Source organism: Erythrolamprus reginae, chromosome Z (assembly GCF_031021105.1).
Source record: "Erythrolamprus reginae isolate rEryReg1 chromosome Z, rEryReg1.hap1, whole genome shotgun sequence".
Lineage (NCBI taxonomy): Eukaryota > Metazoa > Chordata > Lepidosauria > Squamata > Dipsadidae > Erythrolamprus > Erythrolamprus reginae.
In genome coordinates, this window is record NC_091963.1 from 70,842,624 (window position 1) to 70,870,025 (window position 27,402).

Genomic DNA, 27,402 nt, shown 5'->3' on the forward strand with positions numbered 1-27,402 from the left:
TGGGCTTTCCCAGATATGCCCATGTCTCGTCAACACTCCATGGCTTCCACTGGCTGCCGATCAGTTTCTGGTCTCAATTCAAAGTGTTGGTTATGACCTATAAAGCCCTACATGGCATCGGAGCAGCCTTCTGCCACACAGATCCCTGCGACCGATTAGGTCCCACTGAGCTGGCTTTCTCCGGGTCCCGTCGACTAAACAATGTCGTCTGGCAGGGCCCAGGGGAAGAGCCTTCTCTGTGGTGGCCCCGGCCCTCTGGAACCAACTCCCCTCGGGGATTAGGACTGCCCCCACCCTCCTTGCCTTTCGTAAACTTCTAAAAACTCATCTATGTCGCCAGGCATGGGGAAATTAATATACCCCTTAGCTATTATAATTTATATTTGGTCTGTTTGAGCTGTATGACTATTTTATAAGGGTTTTTAAAATTATTTTTAACTATTAGATTTGTATATTGTGTATTGCAGGGGTCGACAAAGTTGTTCAGAATCTAGGAGCCAGCCAAAAAATTTAGGAGCCAGAATTTTTTTTAAGCAAACTTGGTTTTTTGCCGAGTCTCCACCTGACATCGCTTTCACCCCCTCCCCCCCGGCGCAGGCCTGGCTCCGCCGAGCCGGCTCTGCTGTACTCCCGTCGGGATCCGAGGGGAGACCGTTAGTCAGAAACCGAAACAGAGAAGAAGGAAAGGGAGACCGGGCCGGGGACGCGGGTGAGGGGGGGAGGGGGGAGGAGGGGTTACTGGTCGGAAGTCACCGCGCACGCGGCCGGAGGAGGAATGAACAAAACCTCACGCCGGGAGGGGAGGGGCTTCCGCTTCTCTCCGAAGGCGGGTGAGCGGCCAAGATCGGAGCGTCTGTGTGCGGTGGGGGGGAGTGAAGGGGTTCGAGTAGGAGGCGGAATGGAGGCAAGGGGGGGAGGGAGAGACGCACGCAAGCGCAGGGGACGCTGGGAAAGCAGCTCGCTCCGAGGTTGATGGGCGGAGCTACGGAAGCCAAGATGTACCATTTCTGGGCGTAAACACAAGGCGGGAAAAATATACTGTATACCAGTGATTTTCAACCTTTTTTGAGCCGCGGCACATTTTTTACATTTACAAAATCCTGGGGCACACCACCAACCAAAATGACACAAATCTAATAAATAAATAAATAATAAATAAATACATACATACATACATACATACATACATACATACATACATACATACATACATACATAAATAACCCCCTCATATATACAATCCCATGTAACATCCCCTTATAAATACAGTCAATCATCAATCATCCCTCCTGAAATTTATACCACTGTCTCATTTCTGGGTACTTCTCCTGTCTTTCCCCCTTTTCTCTCTCGTGTTTCTCATTTCTCTCTCTTCCTCCCTTTTTCCCTCATTCCTTCTCCCTCTCACTTCTCCTCTTTTTCCATCCCTGTCTCTCTCCCCCCCTTATGTGTGTGTATGTATACACACTCCAACCATTTCCAAAACCAGTTGAGGGCTGGGGTTTTTTTCTCTTTTATCCTTTTCAAAAACAGGTGTGGGCTGGGGGGGTTTTCTTATTATTTGGGTGCTTTTTACCATATGCTTCAAGAATCACCTCTCTCTCTCTTTTGTTTCACTCTCCTCTCATTCTCTGCCTCAATCATTTTCTCATTTCTCCTTTTTTCTCCCCTTTTTGTTCTCATTTCTCTCACTCTCCTTTCCTCTCCCTGTCTTGCTTTCTCTCTCTCTTGCTATCTTTTTCTCTCTCTTGTTCTCTTATTTTCTCTCTCTCTCTTGTTCTTTCTCTCTCTCATGCTTTCTCTCTCTTGTTCTTTCTCTCTCTGTTGCTCTCTCTCTCTTATTTTCTCTATCTCTCTCTCTTTCCTTTCTCTCATTCCCTCTTTCTCTCTATCCTTTCTATCTCTCACTCTTTCCTTCTCTCCCTCCCTTTCTCTCTCTTTCCATTCCCTCTTTCTCTCTATCCTTTCTATCTCTCACTCTTTCCTTCTCCCCCTCTCTTTCTCTCTCTTTCCTTTCTCTCATTCCCTTTCTCTCTATCCTTTCTATCTCTCACTTTTTCTTTCTCTCCCTCCCTTTCTCTCTCTTTCCTTTCTCTCATTCCATCTTTGTTTCCTGGGGCTGACTGCGCCTGCCCTGCACCCCCCACCACGGAGGGAAAGCATTTGGCATCGGCACCGCCAAACCCCCCCCCCCCACGAGCAGCAAAGCATCGGAGTCAAAAGGCAAAAAGCGCGCCCCGTCGCTTAGGCTTTTGCTGCTCCTGGAAGGGGGGGGGATCGGCGCCCACCCCTCCAGAAGCAGCAAAAGCCTAAGACGCGGGGCGCGCCATTTGCCTTTCCGCGGAAGAGGAGAGGCAGCGGATAGGGCGGGCGGGGGCACCGCCAACCCCCCCCCCCCCGAGCAGCAAAGCATCGGAGTCAAAAGGCAAAAAGCGCGCCCCGTCGCTTAGGCTTTTGCTGCTCCTGGAAGGGGGGGGGATCGGCGCCCACCCCTCCAGAAGCAGCAAAAGCCTAAGCGGCGGGGCGCGCCCTTTGCCTTTCCGCGGAAGAGGAGAGGCAGCGGATCGGGCGGGCGGGGGCACCGCCAACCCCCCCCCCCCACGAGCAGCAAAGCATCGGAGTCAAAAGGCAGCTTCCGCGCGTTTCTTTCAGCGGAAGAGGAGGAGAGGGAGCGGATCGGGCGGGCGGGGGCTGCGCCTTCTACTGCCGGCGCCTCCCCGCCCCCGCCCCCCCCCAGGCAGGCAGGGGAATGGGGACTGCGCGCCCATGGAAAAGGGCACGCAGGGGGGGTATTTTGGGGTGCGCGGGTAGCGGCGGCGGCGGGCAATAGCCGGGGGGCGGCTTCTGCAAGTGGGAGCTCCAGGGCTGAAGCCTCAGCCCTGGAGCTCCCACTTGCAGGAGCCACCTCGTGAAAAACACTGCTGTATACATACAGTACAGCAGGCAACATTTTCTAGGCGCCAGACAACATTTTCTAGGCGCCACTGGCGACCAGGCGCCTGGGTTTGTCGATCCTTGGTGTATTGTTATGAGCTGCCCCGAGTCCTCGGAGAGGGGCAGCATACAAATCTAATAAATAAATAAATTATAATAATAATAATAATAATTATTATTATTATTATTATTATTATTATTATTCCTTCCCTACGTCTTTCTGACTATGGTTGTACCTTCTTCCTTCTTTTCTTAACTATGAGAGTAGAGCACAATTTGAGCCACCACTTTTCAAACCTAAGTCTACGGACTTGTGAATTCTGGCGAAGGGGCGGATCCAGCAATCTTTTTAAAGACAAGGCTCGGTCCTATATGGATTGGACAGCGAGCAACCCACGTGACTGCTGTACCCACTCAGTGTACAAGAAGAGGCATTCAGGTAAGCAATCAACGCCTATTTTTGTTTTTATTTTTTATATTCCCTTTTAATATCCTTTTCCATTCTTTCTATTTTTTCTCTTAACACCTTTAATTTTTGCAAATGTCAACTTTTTATATCTTTCCAACCAATCACTTTCAATATTGTTTTCTTTTTGAGTCTGATCAACCCCTAGCTCCAAATCACATCCTTTCAATTTTCCTTTTGTGCTAGTTTCAATATATTCATAGTAAAACATGTGATCAACAGCCCAATCATTGACCAAACAATTCTTGATTTTTTTTTCAGTATCATTTGTTAAGGTAACAAAGTCATCCAATTCAATAACATGTCCTTTAGTCTGTCCATTCTCCATATTAGATTAGATTAGATTTATTTGATTTGTATGCCGCCCCTCTCTGGAGACTCGGAGCGGCTTACAACACAAAACATGGTACAAATCCAACAATAAAAAGCAATTTAAAACCCTAAGTATAAAAAACAATCATACATCTCAGACAAAAACGTAAACGGGAAATGGCCCGGGGGAGTCAATTTCCTCATGCCTGATGGCAGAGGTGGGTTTTGAGGAGTTTGCGAAAGGCAAGGAGGGTGGGGGCAATCCTAATCTCCGGGGGGGACTTGATTCCAGAGGGTCGGTGCTGCCACAGAGAAGGCTCTTCCCCTGGGTCCCGCCAAACAACATTGTTTCGTCAACGGAAGAAGGCCAACTCTGTGGGACCTAATCGGTCGCTGGGATTCGTGTGGCAGAAGTCAGTCTCCGAGGTATTCTGGTCCAATGCCATCAAGGGCTTTATAGGTCATAACCAACACTTTGAATTGTGACCAGAAACTGATCGACAACCAATGCAGATTGTGGAGTGTTGATGTGACATGGGCATACCTGGGGAAGCCCATGATAGCTCTCGCAGCTGCATTCTGCACGATCTGAAGTTTCCGAACACTTTTCAAAGGTAGCCCCATGTAGAGAGCATTACAGTAGTTGAACTTCGAGGTGATGAGGGCATGAGTGACTGTGAGCAGTGAGTCCCGGTCCAGATAGGGCCGCAACTGGTGCACCAGGCGAACCTGGGCAAACGCCCCCCGGCCACAGCCAAAAGATGGCTCTCTAATGTCAGCTGTGGATCGAGGAGGACGCCCAAGTTGCGGACCCTCTCTGAGGGGGTCAATAATTCTTCCCCGAGCGTAATGGACGGACAGATGGAATTGTCCTTGGGAGGTAAAACCCACAGCCACTCCGTCTTATCAGGGTTGAGTTTGAGTCTGTTGACACCCATCCAGATCCCAACAGCCTCCAGGCACCGGCACATCACTTCCACTGCTTTGTTGACTGACATGGGGTGGAGATATACAGCTTGGTATCATCGGCGTACTGATGATACCTCACCCTATGCCCTTGGATGATCTCACCCAGCGGTTTCATGTAGATATTAAATAGCAGGGGGGGAGGGGACCGACCTCTGAGGCACCCCACAAGGGAGAGACCTAGAGGTTGACCTCTGACCACACACTAACACCAACTGCGACCGACCGGAGAGGTAGGAGGAGAACTACTGAAAGACAGTGCCTCCCAATCCCAACCCCTCCAGCCGGCGCAGAAGGATACCATGGTTGATGGTATCGAAAGCCACTGAGAGGTCAAGAAACACCAGGACAGAGGATAAACCACTGTCCCGGGCCCGCCAGTATCTTGTTTTTCATCTTGTCCTAGTAGTCTCGGAAAATCCTCTGTTCCACTTTTCTCTTTTGAGTCATTCACTTCTTTTGTTTCTTGAGCAATTCCCATGCAGTCTCTCATTGATTCTCTAAAATCAATCATCATTGTTCGAATATCATTAAAAATTTATCTGATCTCCTGGATCTCTGATTTCTCCATGGCTATAGAAAAAAATGTTTATTTTTCCAGCTATTTAAATAAATCCTCTCTCTTTTTAATAAATAATCTTTATTACTTATACATTAAAAAAGGGGAAAAAAGGGAAAGAAAAAAAGAGGGGGGGAAGGTAGAGGGAGAAAAATGGATCAAAACGAATTGCTGTACCAGTACGGTATTAACAGAATGTTGGGATAAGAAGTACATTTTCCACAATAGTAAGTATTAAGTACATAAATAAAATATTAAAAGAAATAGTTTGAAATTTTCCCCTCATATGAAGTTGATTTTTGGCTTAACAAAGTAGAGAGAGGAGAAAAAAAAAGAGACTGAAAAAAGGGGAATAAGATAAGGAGTAAATATAGAAAGGAATAAAAAAAAGGAGGATAAAACAGCAAAGTGAGAAAGAAAGGAAAAGATAGGTTAGAAAAAGGATGAAAATAAGACCAGCAATAAGCTGGTGTATCATTTCCATGAAGTCCATATTTATCGTTAGAGTATCATTCCCTCTTTAAGAGTAGTTGAAAACTTCTGTTGATTTGATTAGGGTTATCGCTGTAAATTTTTTCCAGTGTTATATAAGAATTTATTATTACTATTATTAATATTAATATTATTATTATTATTATTATTATTATTATGTTTTATATAAGGTAGAGTATCTTGCAGGAGTTTGTCATCCAATATTAGGTTGTTTTGTTGGATTATTTTCTTTTTGGATTGGTTGAAAGATATTCTTTTTCTTCAGTCAGTCGTACCATTTGCCTCAGACTTGGTAAAATACCGTATCTTCTCTATTTTGTAATTCCATGGTTAATTTAGACATTTCTGCATAGTCCATAGGTTTAATATGGTAGGTGTTTGTTTCTGTTTCCAGATTTGGGCATATAGGATTCTTGCTGCAGTTAAAATTTGAATTATAATATAATTATAGGTTTTGGCTATGTAAGTCATGATGTCAGTAGGTGGTCTAATAGGGAGTTGTTTAAGAGGGATGGTTTGCATCCATCATACAGAGATACCCAGGTACTCAGTGAGGAATTCAGAACTTTTTTGGACAGGCATTTAAACTAGGTAAAGGGGACAGAGATGTAACTGATGTGGGTGATTTCTGTCCCCGACCAATGAGGATAAATCAGTTTTTGGAAGCTTATGAAAAGGGAGCTGCAAATAAAATAGATGTAGTTGTTGATGATAAGGGGCAAACTAATAATGAAAATAATGTTCTTCGGGTAACGTGCACGAATGCTCGAAGCTTGAGCAACAAGCTCTGTGAATTAATGGCCATAATATCTAGAGATAATTTGGACCTGGTTGCCATAACTGAGACATGGTTTAAGGATTCTAATGAATGGGAAATATCCATACCAGGATATACACTGTATAGGAAGGATAGAATAGAGAGAAGGGGAGGTGGAGTAGCCATTTATATTAAAGAAAGTCTAAAAACAACACTAATTCAAAATACATGTCAAGATCTAGAGAGTCTCTGGATTTGCATGCAAAATAAAGAAGGTTCTGTCATTAGAATTGGGGTGATCTATAGGCCTCCAGGGCAATCCAAGGAATATGACAACAAGATGGTGGATGAAATTACCCAAATGGCAGTAAAGGGAGATATTGTGGTTATGGGTGATTTCAACATGCCTGATGTTGACTGGAATATCCCCAGTGCCCTTACAAGCAAAAGTAAGAATATAGTAGAGGCCTTTACAGGAGCAGCTCTGGCACAGCTGGTTAAGACACCAACTAGAGGGGAGAATATTCTAGATTTAGTTTTTACGAATGGGAATTGGGTTTCAGATGTCAAGGTGGGAGAAAATTTAGGTTGCAGTGACCATCTATGTTTGTGGTTTGATGTAAAAACGCATTGTGAGCAATCCTATAATGCAACCAAAGTATTGGATTTCAGAAAAACAAATTTTAATGCAATGGGGGAATATTTAGATAATGAATTAAAGGGGAGGGATAAAATGGCAGGAGTGAGCACCCAGTGGACTGTATTAAAAAAGGCCATATTAAAAGCCACTGGACTGTATGTAAGACAAATAACTAAAGGTAAAAGGAAGAAGAAACCGCTATGGTTTAGCAATGATGTAAGGGCTATAGTCAATGAAAAAAAGGCTGTCTATAGGAGGTATAAAGAGTCTGGAAGTATAGCTGATAGGGAGGAGTATAAAATGAGACAGAAGGAGGCGAAACAGATAATATATGCTGCTAAAGTCTCAAAAGAGGAAGAAATTGCCAAATCTGTAAAGAAGGGGGATAAAACCTTCTTCAGATATATTAGTGATAAGAAGAAGAAAAACTGCGGCATCACGAAGCTTAGTACTGGGAATAATACATGCATTAATGGGAATAAGGAGATCGCTGACCATTTCAATAGCTACTTCTGTTCAGTTTTCTCAAAAGATACCTTACAAAATAATACTATAGAGGGATATAGCATTGCTTCCAGTTGTACGGATTCAGCTCCAGTGATCTTAGAAGCCGATGTCTTAGAAGAACTTGAATGATTAAAGATAAATAAGGCAATGGGTCCAGATGGCATCCACCCCAGAGTTCTTAAAGAACTCAGATCTGTCATTACTACCCCCCTGACTGATTTGTTTAACCAATCCTTGTTAACAGGAGAAGTTCCTGAGGATTGGAGAATGGCCAGTGTTGTGCCTATCCACAAGAACGGCAGTAGAGAAGAAGCTGGTAACTACAGGCCAGTTAGCTTGACATCAGTTGTAGTTAAAATGATGGAGACTCTACTCAAAAAGAGGATAAATCAGCACCTAAAAAACAATAACTTATTGGACCCAAATCAGCATGGCTTTACTGAAGGCAAATCATGTCAGACTAATCTCATTGATTTCTTTGACTATGTCACAAAGGTGTTGGATGAAGGTGGTGCTGTGGATATTGCCTACCTGGACTTCAGCAAAGCCTTTGATACGGTTCCACATAAAGAGCTGATAGATAAATTAGTGAAGATTGGACTTAATCCCTGGATAGTTCAATGGATTTGCAGCTGGCTGAAGCATAGACATCAGAGAGTTATTGTTAATGGCGAGTATTCTGAGCAGAGTCAGGTTACAAGCGGTGTGCCACAAGGGTCTGTTCTGGGTCCTATTCTTTTTAATATGTTTGTGAGTGACATAGGGGAAGGTTTGGTAGGGAAGGTTTGCCTATTTGCCGATGACTCTAAAGTGTGCAAAAGGGTTGATATTCCTGGAGGCGTCTGTAATATGGTAAATGATTTAGCTTTACTAGATAAATGATCAAAGCAATGGAAACTGCAGTTTAATGTTTCCAAATGTAAAATAATGCACTTGGGGAAAAGGAATCCTCAATCTCAGTATTGTATTGGCAGTTCTGTGTTAGCAAATACTTCAAAAGAAAAGGATTTAGGGGTAGTGATTTCTGACAGTCTCAAAATGGGTGAACAGTGCAGTCAGGCGGTAGGGAAAGCAAGTAGGATGCTTGGCTGCATAGCTAGAGGTATAACAAGCAGGAAGAGGGAGATTATGATCCTGCTATATAGAATGCTGGTGAGACCACATTTGGAATACTGTGTTCAGTTCTGGAGACCTCACCTACAAAAAGACATTGACAAAATTGAACGGGTCCAAAGACAGGCTACAAGAATGGTGGAAGGTCTTAAGCATAAAACATATCAGGAAAGACTTAATGAACTCAATCTGTATAGTCTGGAGGACAGAAGGAAAAGGGGGGACATGATCGAAACATTTAAATATATTAAAGGGTTAAATAAGGTCCAGGAGGGAAGTGTTTTTAATAGGAAAGTGAACACAAGAACAAGGGGACACAATCTGAAGTTAGTTGGGGGAAAGATCAAAAGCAACATGAGAAAATATTATTTTACTGAAAGAGTAGTAGATCCTTGGAACAAACTTCCGGAGACGTGGTAGATAAATCCACAGTAACTGAATTTAAACATGCCTGGGATAAACATATATCCATCCTAAGATACAATACAGAAAATAGTATAAGGGCAGACTAGATGGACCATGAGGTCTTTTTCTGCCGTCAGACTTCTATGTTTCTATGTTTCTATAATAGTTGTCTTTATTAATCTTTTGTCTAATTATTCCTAATAGAAACAGTTCTGGTTTTAAGGATATATTTGTAGAAGTAATTTGGTCTATTATTTTTTGTATTTTTAACCAATAGGCTTTTGCAACTTCGCATGCCCACCATGTATGATGTGTGCCAATTTTTTCATTGCATTTCCAGCATTTTGGAGACATATTTGGGTAAATTTTTGCAAGTCTTGCTGGAGGAAGATGCCATCTGTGAAACATTTTATATTGGTTTTCTTTCTGTGTGGTGACTATTGTATATTTATAGTTTTTTGTTCATATTCTTTCCCATTCATTAAGATAAATGTTATATCCGAAATTTTGTCCCCAGGCTATCATGGATGTTTTTACGGTTTCTTCTATTGTATGTTGTTGTAAAAGACTACTATATAAATTGGAAATTATTTTCTTTTTTGGGAATCTTATCTAATATAATATTTTTTGGGAATCTGAAATTTTTTTTGTGTTTGTTATATTCTGTAGCTGGATAAATTGATACCAGTCTAAGCTGATATCGTTCTCTGCAAGTGTTAGTTTAGGTATTAGATGGTCATTTGAATCAAGTACTTGTTCATAGGTTATTATCATGTTTGATGAAAATAAGTTAGGATGGAAGAATAGTTCAATTGGTGAAATCCACTTTGGAGTCGCTAAATAATAATTCTTTTTAATAAATTGCCATCCAGTAAGGAGGTCATAGCCTTCTAATGCTATTAGCCTTCTATTTTTCAGAGTTATCCATTCCTTAAATAGGTTAAGCATTGACACTTTGTAGTACAATTCCATATTAGGGAGACCAAATCCTCCTCTTGTACGGTGATCAAACATACATTTAATTTTTATCCTTGCCTTCTTTTTTGCCCAGATAAATTTAGAAAATTTTCTATGTAATGATTCAAAAAATGTTTTAGTTAGTTTTGCTGGAGCTGTTTGAAATAAATATAAGTATCTTGGAAGAATATTTGATTTAATCGTGGCTTTCCTTCCCATTAAGGAAAGAGGAAGCTTTGTCCATTTTTCAGATCTTATCTACTTCTTCAGTGAGTTTATCATAATTATCTTTCTTAATTGTTGCACAGCTCGCAGTAATCCATAAACCTAAGTATTTAGGGTTTTTTTTGTTTTAAGTGTTGCTAGTTCTTCTAATTTACTTATCTGAGTTTGAGACATGTTTTTAATTATCATTTGAGTTTTTTCTTTATTGATATTTAGTCCAGAGACAGCGCCAAATCTCTCAATTTCCTTAGTAAAATTTATTATTGATTTTAATGGGTCCTGTAGGATGAAGACCATGTCGTCAGCGAATGCTTGAAGTTTTAAATGTTCTTGTTTTAAGACCTTGTATTTGTTTATTTGCTCTTATATTATTTAATAGAATTTCTAATGCCAAAATGAAAAGTAGAGAAGCTAATGGACATCCTTGTCTAACACCTTTACTAATATATATCTTATCTGTAATATCATTATTGACTAATATTTTAGCTGTCGGAGCATTATATAGAGCTCTAATTAGATTGACACAATGGTCACCAAAGTTCATAATTTCAAGTTGTGAAATAAGAAATTGCCAATGTAAACTATCAAAAGCTTTATATAGATCAACAAATATAAATGCAACATGCTTATCAATATTTTTATTATAGTATTCTATAGAGTCAAGTATAATTCTAGTGTTCATTCCAATGTTTCTTGTCGGAAGGAAACCATTTTGATCTGCATGTATAATAATATTTAGGATCCTTTTTAGTCTATTGGCAATGATTGTAGTAAAGATTTTATAATCTGAATTTAATAGGGATATGGGACGGTAAGTCTGTATATGGGACCTATTTTTGTCATCCTTTGGAACTAGGGTTATATATGCCTCATTCCATGTATCAGGGATTTTGGCTTCTTCTAAAACTTCATTAAATAGTTTAAGGAGTATAGGGTTCAAATTTTATGAGGTTTGTTTATATAGTTCTGCAGGGATACCATCTGGCCTGGAGTTTTATTGTTTTTCTGATTAACGATTGTGCTGTTTATTTCAAGAGCAGTTATCTTTTTATTCAAGAGTTCCTGATGTTCTTCCTTTATTTTAAGTAGGTTTGAATGTTGTAGTAGTTCTGCAATCGAATGTTCATCTATATCTTCTTTTTTGTATAGGTTAGTGAAAAACAGTTGAATTATTTGTTTTTTATCAGTATGGGAGGTTTTAAGGACTCCTTGTTCATCATGTAGGGCTTCAATATTTTTATCTTTCTTCTGCTGGGCAAGTTGAAAAGATAACCATCTGCTGGGTTTATTAGCGGATTCAAATTGTTTTTGTCTGGACATTCTTAGTTTTTGAGATAATTCATTTTGAGATTTTATATTTAGTTCATGTTTAACCATTTTTATTTCTGCTATAATTTTGTAATTACTTGGGTTTATTTGTAATTTTTCTTCTAATTTTTTTATTTTTGCGTTTAATATATCAAATTGAATCTTATTTTGTTTTTTCTTTTTGGCTGTATAGGAGTTATAAATGCCTCTTATATGTAGGCTTTTAGGGTGTCCCATAAGTTTTGTGTTGTTGTTAAAGAAACATCTGAATTTCGTTTTGGATTAAATTTTGAAAATCTTTTTCATTGAGAATTGCTTTACCATCTTCGAAGGTAAAAACTTGTGGGAATTCTTAATTTCAACATTATGGGGTTGTGATCTGCCCATGTATTCGGAAATATTTGAATCTGTGTAGTTTCATTAATAATTTCTGGAGTAGACCAAATCATGTCTATACGTGACCATGATTTATGGGGATTGGAGAAGAATGTATATTCTAGACATTCTGGGTTATAATAATGCCAGATGTCTTGTAGTGCAAATTCTGTACTCAAATCTTCAAAGGTTGATGGTAATTGTTTTCTAGATTTGGTTTTAGAGCCTTTATAATTAATTTTTTATTAAATATAGCATTATAATCACCAACAATCATTATATTTACTAATTTTAATTCCAATTTTTTTTAATGAAGCTTGAGAAAAAAATTGGGTTGTCGTATCGAGGGGGGAATATATCATAATTATATTAACTATTTTTAAACCTAGGGAAATTTGTATAATTAAAATCTGTCCATTGTTATCAGAATAAATTAATTTTGGAGCAAGATTTGGTTTGACATACACAACTATTCCTCTTTTTTTTACACTTGCGAGTGATATGAATTTTTTACCAAGTCTGGGGCAAGATAGTATCTCAGTATCTCGGAGTTTAATATGAGTCTCTTGTAAACAAATTATGTCATAATCTTGTACAGTATTTTTATTTTGTGGAAAGTTTTCTTCCTCTTAGAAGGGGAATTTAGACCATTAATGTTTACTGAAAATAATGTTATGTCATTGTACTGATGGTCAGTTTCGGTATTCTTCTCATACGTAAACAAATTCTCTTAAACAGCCTAGTATGTTATTTCCACCAAATTTGTGAGATAAGTGCAAATTCAACGGTTTCCCCTTTTCCAAGGGCAAACTTGAAAATAAACAAATAATTCTCCCATGAACAAATCTTCTTCCAATAGATGGTAGCACCATTAATCCAAAAAAGAAAAAAAAAGCCTTACTTCCCATTTTAAAATGTTTATTCCCAAAAGGGGAAGGAAGAACTCTGAAATTTAAACAAATTAAGTCTTTTAAATCAAATGTTAATCAATCTTAACATCCAAAAGCCACCACCTGGATCTTAGCTGTCGCTTTGCAATCCAATCAATAGACATTGAACAGTTCTGATGTTAATTAGCCACCTTGCTCAACTTCCCCAAATCTCTTTCTTCTTGAAAAAAAGAACAGTTCTCTTTTAAAAAAAAAAACTTTTGGCAAATGCTTCATCCAAACTCACAATTTTCATCCACTCAACCTCCTGCATAACTCTTTAAGAATTCCTTTCTTCTTTCCAGATGACTTCCAACAAAGTAACAAGACTCTTCTTGACACGTAGTATAGCCACGGCTGACGACTGAAGTCGTTTCACTCTGCCGTCAGTGGAGGCTCCAGGTATGGTATCTATGGGGCATGCCGACCCCAAAACGGACCCTCAGCCAAGTCCCCTTCTTCACTTTCCCTTCAGGGAGGCTTCGGACCGATTCAAAGGAATCAGCACCCCCACACGGCAGGGATTCAGATATTTCCCCCTGCCAGAGTGCAGGAGATTCTGTCTTGCTGGGCCGCTGACCACACCCCTTCCCTCTACAAGAATAATTTTAAATATTTTAGAATATTATGTTAAAAATAATGATGAACCGGCCGCTTTGATATTTGTCGATTTGCAAAAGGCTTTTGATAGTGTTTACTGGCAATACTTTAGGACCCAAATAGCTAGTATGAAATTTGGAGATAACTTTATCAATTTTTTAAATCAATTTATTCATGACAGTCAATTAAAATATTTGTCAATAATGACATCAGTGAAAAAATAACTAAGACAAAAGGCGTATGTCAAAATTGTCCTTTAGCTCCTTTAATTTTTATCTTTGCAATAGAAATCTTACTAAACGATGTAAGAAATAATTAAAAAATCAAGGATTAAAAATAAAAAAGAGCATTATAAGGTACAAGCTTTTGCGATGACATGGTTTTTATCATACAAGACCCACTAGAAACTGCATCAATCTGACTTAATGAAATCTACAATTTCAGAGAGATAGCAGGCCTAAAAATAAACAAAGAAAAAACTAAAATAATTACCAAAAATATGACACATAAACAAATTATTCAATTAGAAGAAACTCTTAATTTAAAAACCACAAAAAAGGTTAAATATTTGGGTCTATGGATCACAGTGAACTGTACTACTATAAAAAAGGATAACTACGATTAACTATTGATATACAAAAAGATCTTACTAGATTGTCCAATGTACAACTCTTCCTAATGGGAAAAATAGCTGCAATAAAATCCAATATTCTTCCACGATTTTTGTATTTATTCCAAAGTGCGCCAATTAAGTTAAATAAAACGTTCTTTAATAATTTACATTTAAAAATCCAAAAATTCATCTGGGCAAAAAAAGAAAGCAAGGATCAAAGTTAAAAACCTCCAGGATCATAGAGCAAGAAGAGGTTTCGGCCTACCAAACTTTGAGCTATATTACCAGACCTCAATCCTCACTTTACTAAAAGATTGGATAACATTAAAAAATACAAGGGTATTAACCCTTGAAGGATTTGATCTCCAATCCGGATGGCACTACTTTTTGATATCCGAAAACCATAAACTACCAAAATATTTCAAACATCACTATATAAGGAAAACACTATATAAAGAAAAATAATTACCACTCCATTCCAAAATAGTTATCCCCAACTGAAATCATAATATACCCAAATGCTTTATCCCCCCAAAAAATTTAACTTATGAACAATTATTAGATGAAAACAATAATCTACTCACAAAGCAAAAACTCTTTGAAAAAGGGATAAATCTCAATTGGCTACTTTATTTACAAATTAATTCTAAATATAAAGAACATAAAAACAAATTTGGCTTTCAAAAAACAATTCATTAGACAGAATTATCCTCGGCCCAGAAGGAAAAACAATTTCAAACATCTATAACATACTGTTAAAATACAACACTATAGAGGAAGAAGTTAAGGGATCAATGGTCGTGTGAGCTCAATATTTTGGCTATCCCATCAATCTGATTGAATGGGAAAAAATTTGGTCAATAAAGTATAAAATGGTATTGGCGACTTCCTATAAGGAAAATCAATATAAAATGTTCTACAGGTGGCATTTACTTCCTGCCAGACTTTCTAAAATGTTTCCCAATATGTCTCCGCTCTGTTAGAAATGTAAGAATCAACCAGGAACCTATTACCACACATGGTGGACCTGTGAATTTGCAAAAGAATTAGCAAAAAATTAAAAACCTTTTGGATCAAGTTACATCACAGATTATAATACCAAACCAGAACTTTTTCTCTTAGGAATTTTTAGACAAAAACTTATAAAAGAAGACCGGTACATTATTATACAAATCCTTTCAGCTGCCAGAATTGTATTTGCACAGTTTTGGAAGCAAGAAACCATTCCAACTACCGTATATACTCGAGTATAAGCCGACCCGAGTATAAGCCGAGGCACCAATTTTTGCCACAAAAACTGGGAAAACGTATTGACCCGAGTATAAGCCGAGGTTAGAAAATGCAGTGGCTACTGGTAACTTATAAAAATGGAAAACAATAAAATTACATTAATTGAGACATGTTTTAGAATATTTATTTTAAAGAAAACCAGTAAACTAGCTCTGTAAATTTAAAAGAGGGTAAACAAATTAACAATATTAACAATAAATTAAAAAGTAAAAAAAGTAGCTTGATCAGGAACAAAGCTAAAACCTAAGAGTTAAAATCCTTCAAAACTGGATTCCTTCTCATCATTAATTGGATTTACATTATTGTTCTGTTTTTATATATGCTGTGAGCCACCCTGAGTCCTTGGAGAGGGATTGCATACAAATCCAATTAAATAAATAAACAAACAAACAAACAAACAAATAAGTGTATCCAAAGAAGAGCTTCAGCATTAGCTGCTGTGAGGTTATCAGCATAGAAAACCAAATAGATAGATAGATAGATAGATAGATAGATAGATAGATAGATATAGATAGAAAGATAGATAGACAGACAGAAAAATAGATAGATAGATAGATAGAAATAGATAGATAGATAGATATAGATAGAAAGATAGATAGACAGACAGACAGACAGATAGAAAAATAGATAGATAGATAGATAGATAGATAGAAATAGATACAGATAGATAGATAGATAGATAGATAGAAAAATAGATAGAAATAGATACAGATAGATAGATAGATGATAGATAGATAGATAGATAGACAGATAGATATAGATAGAAAGATAGACAGACAGATAGAAAAATAGATAGATAGATAGATAGATAGAAAGAAATAGATACAGATAGATAGATAGATAGATAGAAAAATAGATAGATAGAAAAATAGATAGATAGAAAGATAGACAGATAGAAAAAGAATTCCTGTCTAGCTCTGCCTCATAACACATTATTAGATCCTATCCAAGCAAGGACAGCAACTACCACAAAATACCATTTTTTAAACAGTTTAAATCCTTTCAAAGGAGGGGGAGGAGAATCTGACAGCAGGGGGCCTTTTTAATCTGACTCACCATTGCAAATGGCTGCCTTCTTTGCTTGAGCTAGGGAGAGGAACTACGGCGTGCGAGAGGGGACAAAAGCTGGTGCCTCCTCGCTCTGGCTCAAGCAATGGCGCCCTCGTGTGGTGACTTTGTCAATGACCCGAGTATAAGCCGAGGCTGTGTTTTTCAGCCCATTTTTGGGGCTAAAAAACTCGGCTTATACTCGAGTATATACGGTACTTTAAATATTCTGATAAAAATCATGGAATGTGCTGAGATGCCTAAAATAACAATGGAGATCCAAAATTAGGAAGAATCAGACTTCTACAAGGCTTGGGAAAAGTGATACCATTGGTGATAAAAAAAAAACCCTAACCATTCTTCAAAAAGAACAAAAACAGTTAATAACATTTCTCCTATTTAACACGACAACATATGAATACATTTACTTATATTAGTACTAAAAGGTATCAACCAGGACAACTTGAAGACAATTATTAAATTCTGCAATATGAATCTCAGCTCATATGTTCAGGATACAAATACTTAAAATGCTTGAGTCCCATTGATTTTTATGAACCTGTACTAACTATACATTCTTACTTTTATAAATACGATACGGACATACGTATTCCTACTACATCTTTACACCCTAAAGTCGTACAAATCCAAAGTATCAGCTAAATTGCTGACACCTCTTCTCTCTCTCTCTCTTTCTTTACCTCCTTTTCTATCTTCCTATTTTCTTTTCCTCCTATTCTTTTACTTTATATTTCTCACATTTGATACTGTATTTTGTACAGATATACTTGAGATTATATTATTATTATTATTATTATTATTATTATTATTAATTCAATTTTTACGCCGCCCTTCTCCTTAGACTCAGGGTGGCTTACAACATGTTAGCAATAGCACTTTTTAACAGAGCTAGCCTATTGCCCCCACAATCTGGGTCCTCATTTTACCCACCTCGGAAGGATGGAAGGCTGAGTCAACCTTGAGCCGGTGATGAGATTTGAACCACTGACCTTCAGATCTAGTCAGCTTCAGTGGCCTGCAGTACAGCACTCTACCTGTTGCGCCATCCCGGCTTTATATTACTATTATTATTTCACAATATGTACCTTACTTTTACTTTGTAATTATACTTCATAATTTCCATATCTGATATTGTATCTAGCTCATATATACTCGAGATTATATATTACTATTAATTACTATGTATCATACCATTTTCCTTTTATGTTTGTTCTGTTTGTTTTCTCTTTTTAATGTCAATATTTAATAAACATTTTTTTTTAAAAAAAAGGTTGTTTCGGGATAAGTAAGGGATGTATTTTATCACAATTTTTATCCAACCTGTATGCTGAAGTGATCCTGTGGAAAATGGACTTGAAGCTGCCTGAATTGGAAGCGAAGATTGGAGGTAGAACCATAAATAATTTGAGGTATCCAGATAATACAACACTATTGGCTGAAAATAAGGAAGACCTGGGAAACAATGATCTTGAAATTCAAGAATGAAATGAAAAAGTAGGATTGGGTCTTAACTTTAGAAGAACAAAGATAATTGACAACAGCTGTAAATGGACATGAGATGCTTAAAATCAACGAGGAAATTATAGTAGTTCAAGAACTTATCTTCCTTGGATAAAAAATTGTTCAAGATGGCAGTTCTACATCTGATATCAAATGCAGGATACCCTTAAGTCTCTCTGCAAAAGTTAACATGAATAAGAACTGAAAAAGCAGAGATATTGATATAAATATAAAAATCAGGCCAGTTACAGCAGTAGTCTATCCTAAAAGGATGTATGCGTATGAGAATTGGACACTAAAAATGACTGACTCAAGAAGAAATTACATCTTTGAACTGTGTTACTGGTGATAAATTATTGTGAATACCATGGATACCCAGAACAACCAACAGAAAGACGTTGAATCACAGAGAACCAGAAATACTACTAGAAGTCCAAATCGCAAGACTGCATCTGATTTACTTTTAAAATTATTATCCTGAGATGATCAGTGAAAATTAGATTAGGAAAGATTATTACACTGGGTTTGACAGTGGAAGTTATGGACTAGGGAAGATTATTACACTGGGAATGACAGTGAAAAACATAGATTAGGGAGAATTATTATTGTTTTGGGATTGATAATGGAAGATACTTTCAGTGAAAAATAAATAGAAAAATATGTTACATTATAATTATGATTTGCTAAATTAGAAATGATATACAGTTGTGCCTCTACTTAAGAACTTAATTCATTCCATGACCAAGTTCTTTTAAAAAAAAATACTTTATAAATTTTCCATAAAAAGACATACAGACTCACAAACATTTAAACACATAGTAGGGATTACAATTACCCCTCTCTTCTTGAAGTCAATTTTTAATACAGAAAAAAGAATAAGTTCTTAAGTCATTAAGTCGACATAGTATTCTAAATGAAAAGAAGAATTTTGTTTACACATTCTAATACACATAAGATTAAGTTAATTTTAAAAAACCAACAAAAAATTCTAATATCATTTTGATATATTCATAACATTTCTCATAGCTTTAATTTTTATTTTTATTTTTGTCTATCCATGTATAAACATTATTCCAGATAATATAAAATTCAGATTCTTCTTGGTCATTCAGCCTTCTTGTCATCATATCCATCTCTCCACAGTCCAAATTTTTTTTAACCTCAACTTCTTTTTTGGGAACATTTTCCCCTTTCCAATTTTCTGCATAAACTATCCTGGTCGCTGTTAAAATATGTACAACCAAATAAAAAATATCTTTTTTATATTTCTGCATAGCTATACCTAAAAGATAAAATTCTGGGGATTTTCTATCTCTTGTAATGTAATCTCTTTTATCATTTTTTCTATCGTTTTCCAATATGTCCTAACTTTGTTGCAGGTCCACCATTGATGGTAGGAGGAACCTATTTCATTTCTGCATTTCCAACAATTTGGGGAAGTATTTGGAAACATCTTGGCAATTCTGTTTGGAGGGAGATGCCATCTATAAAACATCTTAATTTGGTTTTCTTTTAAAGAAACTGATTTCATCATTTTCCAATTTCTAATCCATACTTTCTCCCATGTCTCTACATCAAATTCTTTGCCTAAATTTTTACACCAATTTATCATATTATCTTTAAGAGTCAAGTCTATATTTTTATATTCAATCATATATTTATATGCTTTCCCTATTAATTTCTTTGAATTTGTAGTCAATAAACTACTCAAAAAGTTTTTGCTCTTATTAAATATATGTTTTACTATCTTTTTGAAATTTCGACTGTATCTGTATATACAGGGGCGGCATACAAATCTAATAAATTATTATTAATTATTATTATTATTATATTGCCACCAATCTATTTTGAACCCTTCTTCTTGCAATTTATATCTTGTTTTTAATTTCATTTGTTCATCTAATAGTTGTTTATACTTTGGTATCTTCCTGTCCTGTATCGAATTAGGGTGGCAGATCGCCTCTAGTGGGGATATCCAGTCTGGCACTGTTAAAAATTGGTCTTTTTAATGTCTTTCCAAACCTCTAGTAAATACCGTATATACTCGAGTATAAGCCGACCCGAGTATAAGCCGAGGCACCAATTTTTGCCACAAAAACTGGGAAAACGTATTGACCTGAGTATAAGCCGAGGTTAGAAAATGCAGTGGCTACTGGTAACTTATAAAAATGGAAAACAATAAAATTACATTAATTGAGACATGTTTTAGAATACAGTAGAACCCCGACTTACGAGACTAATTGGTTCCGGAAGGAGGCTCGTAAGTTGGAACGCTCGTATGACGAAACATTGTTTCCCATAGGAAACAATGTAAAGTCAATTAATCCGTGCAACAACAAAAAAAACCGCTGCCGCCGAACGCGGAAGTTAGCGTTCAGAGACAGCTGCGAAGCAGCGCGCGTGTTTTAAAACGTGGCAGGCGGCCTGGGGGGCTCGGGGGAAGCCCCCAAGCCCCCCAGGCCAGCTGCCACATTTTAAAACACCCGCGCCGCTTCGCAGCTGTCTGCTGAATCCGGAACGCTAACTTCCGCGTTCGGATTCAGCAGACAGCTGCGAAGCAGCGCGCGTGTTTTAAAAGGTTGCAGCCGGCCTGGGGGGCTCGGGGGGAAGCCCCCGAGCCCCCCAGGCCGGCTGCCACGTTTTAAAACACCCGCGCCGCTTCGCAGCTGTCTGCTGAATCCGGAACGCTAACTTCCGCGTTCGGATTCAGCAGACAGCTGCGAAGCAGCGCGCATGTTTTAAAAGGTTGCAGCTGGCCTGGGGGGCTCGGGGGGAAGCTCCCGAGCCCCCCAGGCCGGCTGCCATGTTTTAAAACACCCGCGCCGCTTCGCAGCTGTCTGCTGAATCCGGAACGCTAACTTCCGCGTTCGGATTCAGCAGACAGCTGCGAAGCAGCGCGCGTGTTTTAAAAGGTTGCAGCCGGCCTGGGGGGCTCGGGAGCTTCCCCCCGAGCCCCCCAGGCCAGCTGCAACCTTTTAAAACATGCGCGCTGCTTCGCAGCTGTCTGCTGAATCCGAACGCGGAAGTTAGCGTGAGGTTTTAAAACACGCGCGCTGCTTCGCAGCTCTCTGCTGAATCCGGAACGCTAACTTCCGCGTTCGGATTCAGCAGACAGCTGCGAAGCAGCGCGCGTGTTTTAAAAGGTTGCAGCCGGCCTGGGGGGCTCGGGGGGAAGCCCCCGAGCCCCCCAGGCCGGCTGCCACGTTTTAAAACACCTGCGCCGCTTCGCAGCTGTCTGCTGAATCCGGAACGCTAACTTCCGCGTTCGGATTCAGCAGACAGCTGCGAAGCAGCGCGCGTGTTTTAAAAGGTTGCAGCCGGCCTGGGGGGCTCGGGGGGAAGCCCCCGAGCCCCCCAGGCCGGCTGTGACGTTTTAAAACACGCGCGCTGCTTCGCAGCTCTCTGCTGAATCCGGAACGCTAACTTCCGCGTTCGGATTCAGCAGAGAGCTGCGAAGCAGCGTGCGTGTTTTAAAAGGTTGCAGCCGGCCTGGGGGGCTCGGGGGGAAGCCCCCGAGCCCCCCAGGCCGGCTGTGACGTTTTAAAACACACTCGCTGCTTCGCAGCTCTCTGCTGAATCCGGAACGCTAACTTCCGCGTTCGGATTCAGCCCGCTAGCGAGGAGCCGCCTGCCTGCCCGCTAGCGAGGAGCCGAAGATTGGGGGCGGCGCGGCTGTTTTAAAACGTCGCCACCGGCATGGGGGGCTTGCCAGCACCCCCCGGACCCCCAACCCGGGTTTGGGGGTGTGCTAGCGAGCCCCCCATGTCGGCGGGGATGTTTTAAAACACCCGCGCGACTTTCCAATGAGTCCCGAAGACAACGCGTTTGTCTTCGGGATTCATTGGAAAGTCGCGCGGGTGTTTTAAAACGTCCCCGCCGGCATGGGGGGCTTCCTAGCAGCCCCCCAAACCCGGGTTGGGGGTTCGGGGGGTGCTGGCAAGCCCCCCATGCCGGTGGCGACGTTTTAAAACAGCCGCGCTGCCCCCAATCTTCGGCTCCTCGCTAGCGGGCAGGCAGGCGGCTCCTCGCTAGCGGGCAGGCAGGCGAGAGCTAGCGCCAGCGAACGGCTTGTCCGCGCTCGCTCTGGCCGCGAGAATGAACGGTGTGGGCGGGCGAAGGGCGGGCGGCAGCGAGGAGTTTGCGTGGGCGGTGGGGAAACTCCTTGCTGATGCCCGCTGCTCGCCCTCCCGCCAGCAAGAGGGGGAAGACCCAGGGAAGCCGCCCAGCAGCTGATCTGCCGGGCACCATCTATGCATGCGTGCCCATAGAAAAAAGGGCACGCATGCGCAGATGGTGTTTTGACTTCCGGGTTGAAAAATCGCGAATTACCCTGTTCGCAATGGTCGGGGACGCAATAACCGGGGGATCACTGTAGATAGATAGATAGATAGAAAAATAGTTAAATAGAAAAATAGATAGATAGAAAGATAGACAGATAGAAAAAGAATTCCTGTCTAGCTCTGCCTCATAACACATTATTAGATCCTATCCAAGCAAGGACAGCAACTACCACAAAATACCAATGCAGAGAGAGCAAGGAATAGTTACTCACCTTTCCTTTTTTCCCCTCTCGGTTGGAGCAAATGGCTGCCTCTGCTTGAGCTAGGGAGAGGAACTATGGCGTGCGAGAGGGGACAAAAGCTGGTGCCTCCTCGCTCTGGCTCAAGCAATGGCGCCCTCGTGTGGTGACTTTGTCAATGACCCGAGTATAAGCCGAGGCTGTGTTTTTCAGCCCATTTTTTGGGCTGAAAAACTCGGCTTATACTCGAGTATATACGGTACTTTCTTATTGTGTGTCTTTTAAAATAAGTGTGTTTTGTCTTTATCATACCAAAGGAAGGCATGTTCTTCCTTTGTATGATAATGTTCTTCTGTTTTCTAAAGTAACCCACTCCTTAATCCAAGTTAATATAATATAATTTCCAGTTAGGTAGAGCAAACCCACCTCTTTCCTTAATGTCTTCTAAAATACTTAACTTTATTCTTGCCTTCTTACCCTGCCACAGAAATTTTTTGACAATTATTGTTAAATCTTTAAAAAATTTACCCCCTGGGTTTATAGGTAATACTTGAAACAAAAGCAATATCTTTGGTAAAACATTCATCTTAATAGTTGCTATTCTTCCCATAGATAATTTTAAGTTATTCCATATTTCTAAATCTTTTTTAATTTCTTCAATTACTTTTATGTAATTGTCATTTTTAACGATTTATTTATTTATTTATTTATTTATTTATTTATTTATTTATTTAATTTGTATGCCGCCCCTCTCCGCAGACTCGGGGAGGCTAACAACAGCAATAAAACTGTATATAACAAAATCCAATACTATAAACAGTTAAAAACCCATTATATAAAAACCAATCATATATACAGACATACCATGCATAAAATTGTGAAGGCCTAGGGGGAAGTGTATCTCAGTTCCCCCATGCCTGGCGGCAGAGGTAGGTTTTAAGCAGCTTTCGAAAGACAAGGAGGGTGGGGGCAATTCTAATCTCTGGTGGGAGTTGGTTCCAGAGGGCCGGGGCTGCCACAGAGAAGGCTCTTCCTCTGGGTCCCGCCAAGCGACATTGTTTGGTTGACGGGACCCGGAGAAGACCCATTCTGTGGGATCTAACTGGTCGCTGGGATTCATGCAGCAGAAGGCGTTCCCTGAGGTAATCTGGTCCGGAGCCATGAAGGGCTTTATAGGTTATAACCAACACTTTGAATTGTGACCGGAAATTGATCAGCAACCAGTGCAGACTGCGGAGTGTTGGTGTAACATGGGCATATTTGGGAAAGCCCATGATTGCTCTCGCAGCTGCATTCTGCACGATCTGAAGTTTCCGAACACTTTTCAAAGGTAGCCCCATGTAGAGAGCGTTACAGTAGTCGAGCCTCGAGGTGATGAGGGCATGAGTGACTGTGAACAGTGACTCCTGGTCCAAATAGGGTCGCAACTGGTGCACCAGTAGAACCTGGGCGAACGCCCCCCTCGCCACAGCTGAAAGGTGTTTCTCTAATGTGAGCTGTGGATTGAGGAGGACACCCAAGTTGCGGACCCTCTCTGAGGGGGTCAATGTAATGGATGGACAGATGGAATTGTCCTTGGGAGACAAGACCCACAGCCACTCCGTCTTGTCTGGGTTGAGTTTGAGTTTGTTTTGGATGTAATTCAAATTCCTAAATACTTTACTTTTTTAACTATCTTCATATCCGTAATAGTTTCTAGTCTTCTTTCCTGCACTTCTGTAATATTTTAAACTATAAGTTGTGTCTTATTTTTATTGATTTTTAAACCTGCTATCTTACCATATTCTTCTATTGTTGCGATCAAAATTGGTAGTGTTGTCAATGGGTTTTCTATTATGAAGGTCATATCATCTGCATATGCTTGTACTTTATATTATTCTTTCCTGATAGTTATTCCTTGTATTTTGTTATTTACCCTAATTTTAATTAATAATGCTTCGAGGGATAAAATAAACAATAAAGGTGAGATCGGACATCCTTGTCTCACTCCTTTGAAAATTTTGAATTTTTCCATTTGTTCATTATTTAATATAATTTTCGTTGTCTGTTTAAAATATATGGCATCAATTAAATTCACAAATTTGGTACCAAATCTCATTTGGTTTAATTGCATTTTAATAAATGTCCAGTCTACATTATCAAATGCTTTTTTAGTGTCCAAAAACATCAAGGACATTTGTTTCCCTGGATGTTGTTCATAATATTCCAATGAATTAATAATCATTCTAAGATTGTTTTTAATTTGCCTACCCAGTAAAAATCCATTTTGATCCTGATGTATTATCTCTTCTAAAATCTTTTTAAGTCTTTCTGCATAAATTGAGGTAAATATTTTATAATCAACATTTAATAGTGATATAGGTCTATAATTTTGTGTTTTATCTTTATCTGTCCCAGACTTATGAATTAACGTTATTAACGATTCTGACCAGGATTTTGGAATTTTACCGTCCATAACACTTTCCTTAAAAATTTCCAACATATTATTTATTATTACATCACTTTCTATTTTACACCATTCCGCCAGAATAGCATCTGGCCCCGTAGCTTTATTATTCTTTTGTTTTTTAATGGTTGTCTGCAATTCTTGTATTGTAATTAGACTATCTAACCTTGCTTGTTGTTCTTCCGTTAATTGTGGTAAGTCTAATAAATTCAAATACTTAAAAATCTCATCTTCTTTGATTTCTTCTTTCTTATATTGTTCTTTGTAAAAATCTTGTACTATTCTTGCTTTTTCATCACTTCTATATTTTTTAGTACCTTTATCATCTACTAGTTCTTTAATTATTTTTGATTGTCTATACAGTGGTACCTCGGTATTCGACCATAATCCGTTCCAAAAGTGTGGTCAAGAACCGATTTGGTCGAGTACCGAATTAATTTATCCCATAGGAAATAATGGAAATGGGTTTATTTGGTTTCCAGCCCCTATTTCCTTTATTTCCTATGGGATAAAGATATGAGGTCTAAGCACTCCAAGCTGTAGTTAGGGTGGGGGCAGTTTCGGGGGGGGGGCTCCTTTCCTCAGTGGTTCGTCTTCCCTTTAAGCAGTTACACCAACTTTCTCTTTCCCGAGAGTAGCGACGGCAGCAGAGGCTTTCCTTAGAGCAGCAGCAGCGCCGGGAACGTGAGATGAGAAAGGGAAGCCTCTGACATTCCCGGCGCTGCTACTGCTGTAAGGAAAGCCTCTGCTGCCGTCGCTACTCTCGGGAAAGAGAAAGTTGGTGTAACTGCTTAAAGGAAAGGAGCCCTCCCGAAACTGACGGTATTGCAGCCGCCCCACCCTTCCTACACCCTTCCGCTCCAAGCTGTAGGTAGTGGGGGGGCGGCTGCAATACCATCAGTTTCGGGGGGGCTCTTTTCCTTTAAGCAGTTACACCAACTTTCTCTTTCCCGAGAGTAGCGACGGCAGCAGAGGCTTTCCTTAGAGCAGCAGCAGCGCCGGGAACGTGAGATGAGAAAGGGAAGCCTCTGACGTTCCCGGCGCTGCTACTGCTCTAAGGAAAGCCTCTGCTGCCGTCGCTACTCTTGGGAAAGAGAAAGTTGGTGTAACTGCTTAAAGGAAAGGAGCTCCCCCGAAACTGCCGGTATTGCAGCTGCCCCCCCCACTCCCTACAGCTTGGAGCACGACTGGGAGGCTGTTTAGTGGGCGGCCAGAATGGGCGTGTCGGATTCAGACTCCCATTCCTTCTCACCCCGTCCCCTCATTTCGGATAATAAACAAAATTTTCTGTGGCTGTTCGGTATCCGAATTTTTGTTCAGATACCGAAGCAAATTTTTGCCGAAAATTTTGTTCGGTATCCGAAATGTACGAGAAAGGAAGCGTTCGAGTACCGAGGTACCACTGTACTTTCTTAGTTTGTATGCGAGCCATCTTCCTGGTTTATTAGCATGTTCAAAATATTGCTGTTTGGCCCTTTTAATTTTTTCTGCTATTTGCTTTTGTTCAATAAGCTTTATTGAATGCTTAGTTAACTCCATTTTTCTCTTAATCTCATAGTCTTTAGAATTATGTTGCGATACTAGCTCAAGTTGTTTCAACTCACTAATCAATTGTTCATATTCTATCCTTTGTTTTTTATTTTTCTTTGCTGTATAAGAGATTGTTAATCCTCTAATATATGCTTTGGCTGTATCCCACAAATTTTGAAAGGAAGTCTCTGAATTTTTATTAAATGTTTTAAAAAAATCTAGTTCTTTTTCTATCCATTCTTTATATTGTTTATCTCTTATAACATTCCTATTTATCTGCCAATTCATCTGTCTCTTATTATTCTTCCAGTATATCACTATAGGACTGTGGTCAGCCCATGTGTTGGTGTCAATCTCAATTTCTCTAATTTGTTCTGCAGTTGTTTTAGAAGCCCAGGCCATATCTATTCTAGTCCAAATTTTATGGGGATTGGAATAAAATGTATATTGCCTAGTTGAAGGATGTCTTTCCCTCCAAATATCATTTAATTATAGCTCTGATCTCATTTTCTGAAAAGTAGTTGGTAAAATATTTTTATTTTTCTTATTAAAGTCCCCAATTATAATCATATTTTCAATATTTAATTCGTTTATTTTTTGATGTAATTGCTTATAAAATTTCATTTGGTTTTCATTCAGAGCATAATAGAAACAATGACAAGAGGTTTTGTGTCCATATTTACCTGTACAATTAATATTCTTCCCTCCTGATCTGCATATAATTGTTTGGAGTTTATTGAATTTTCAATATATATTGCGATACCTCTTTTTTTTTGGTTTGCCAAGCTGGTATACATATTCCCAATTTTAGAATTTAATAATAATTTTCTATTAGTCTTCTTGATGTGTACTTCTTGTAAAATCACAATTTCTGCTTTTTGTTTTTTAAGT

The 27,402-nt window shown here is 39.4% G+C and overlaps 1 protein-coding gene across 9 annotated transcripts in view; it reads left to right on the plus strand.

Annotated features, from left to right (window-relative positions):
* The window catches only part of NT5C3A (5'-nucleotidase, cytosolic IIIA), a 186,841-nt gene that overhangs the window by 20,552 nt on the left and 138,887 nt on the right, over positions 1–27,402 (plus strand). For 3 of the 9 annotated variants that reach the window (XM_070726321.1, XM_070726322.1, XM_070726323.1), the window contains exon 2: positions 3,203–3,373. The exons of 5 other annotated variants lie outside the window; for them this stretch is intronic. In XM_070726321.1, coding sequence (XP_070582422.1) covers positions 3,307–3,373 — 67 coding nt within the window. In that variant the 5' untranslated portion in view covers positions 3,203–3,306. Of the gene's footprint in view, positions 1–3,202; positions 3,374–27,402 lie in introns of those variants that run through there. One more of the 9 variants, XM_070726330.1, reaches the window with a different exon arrangement.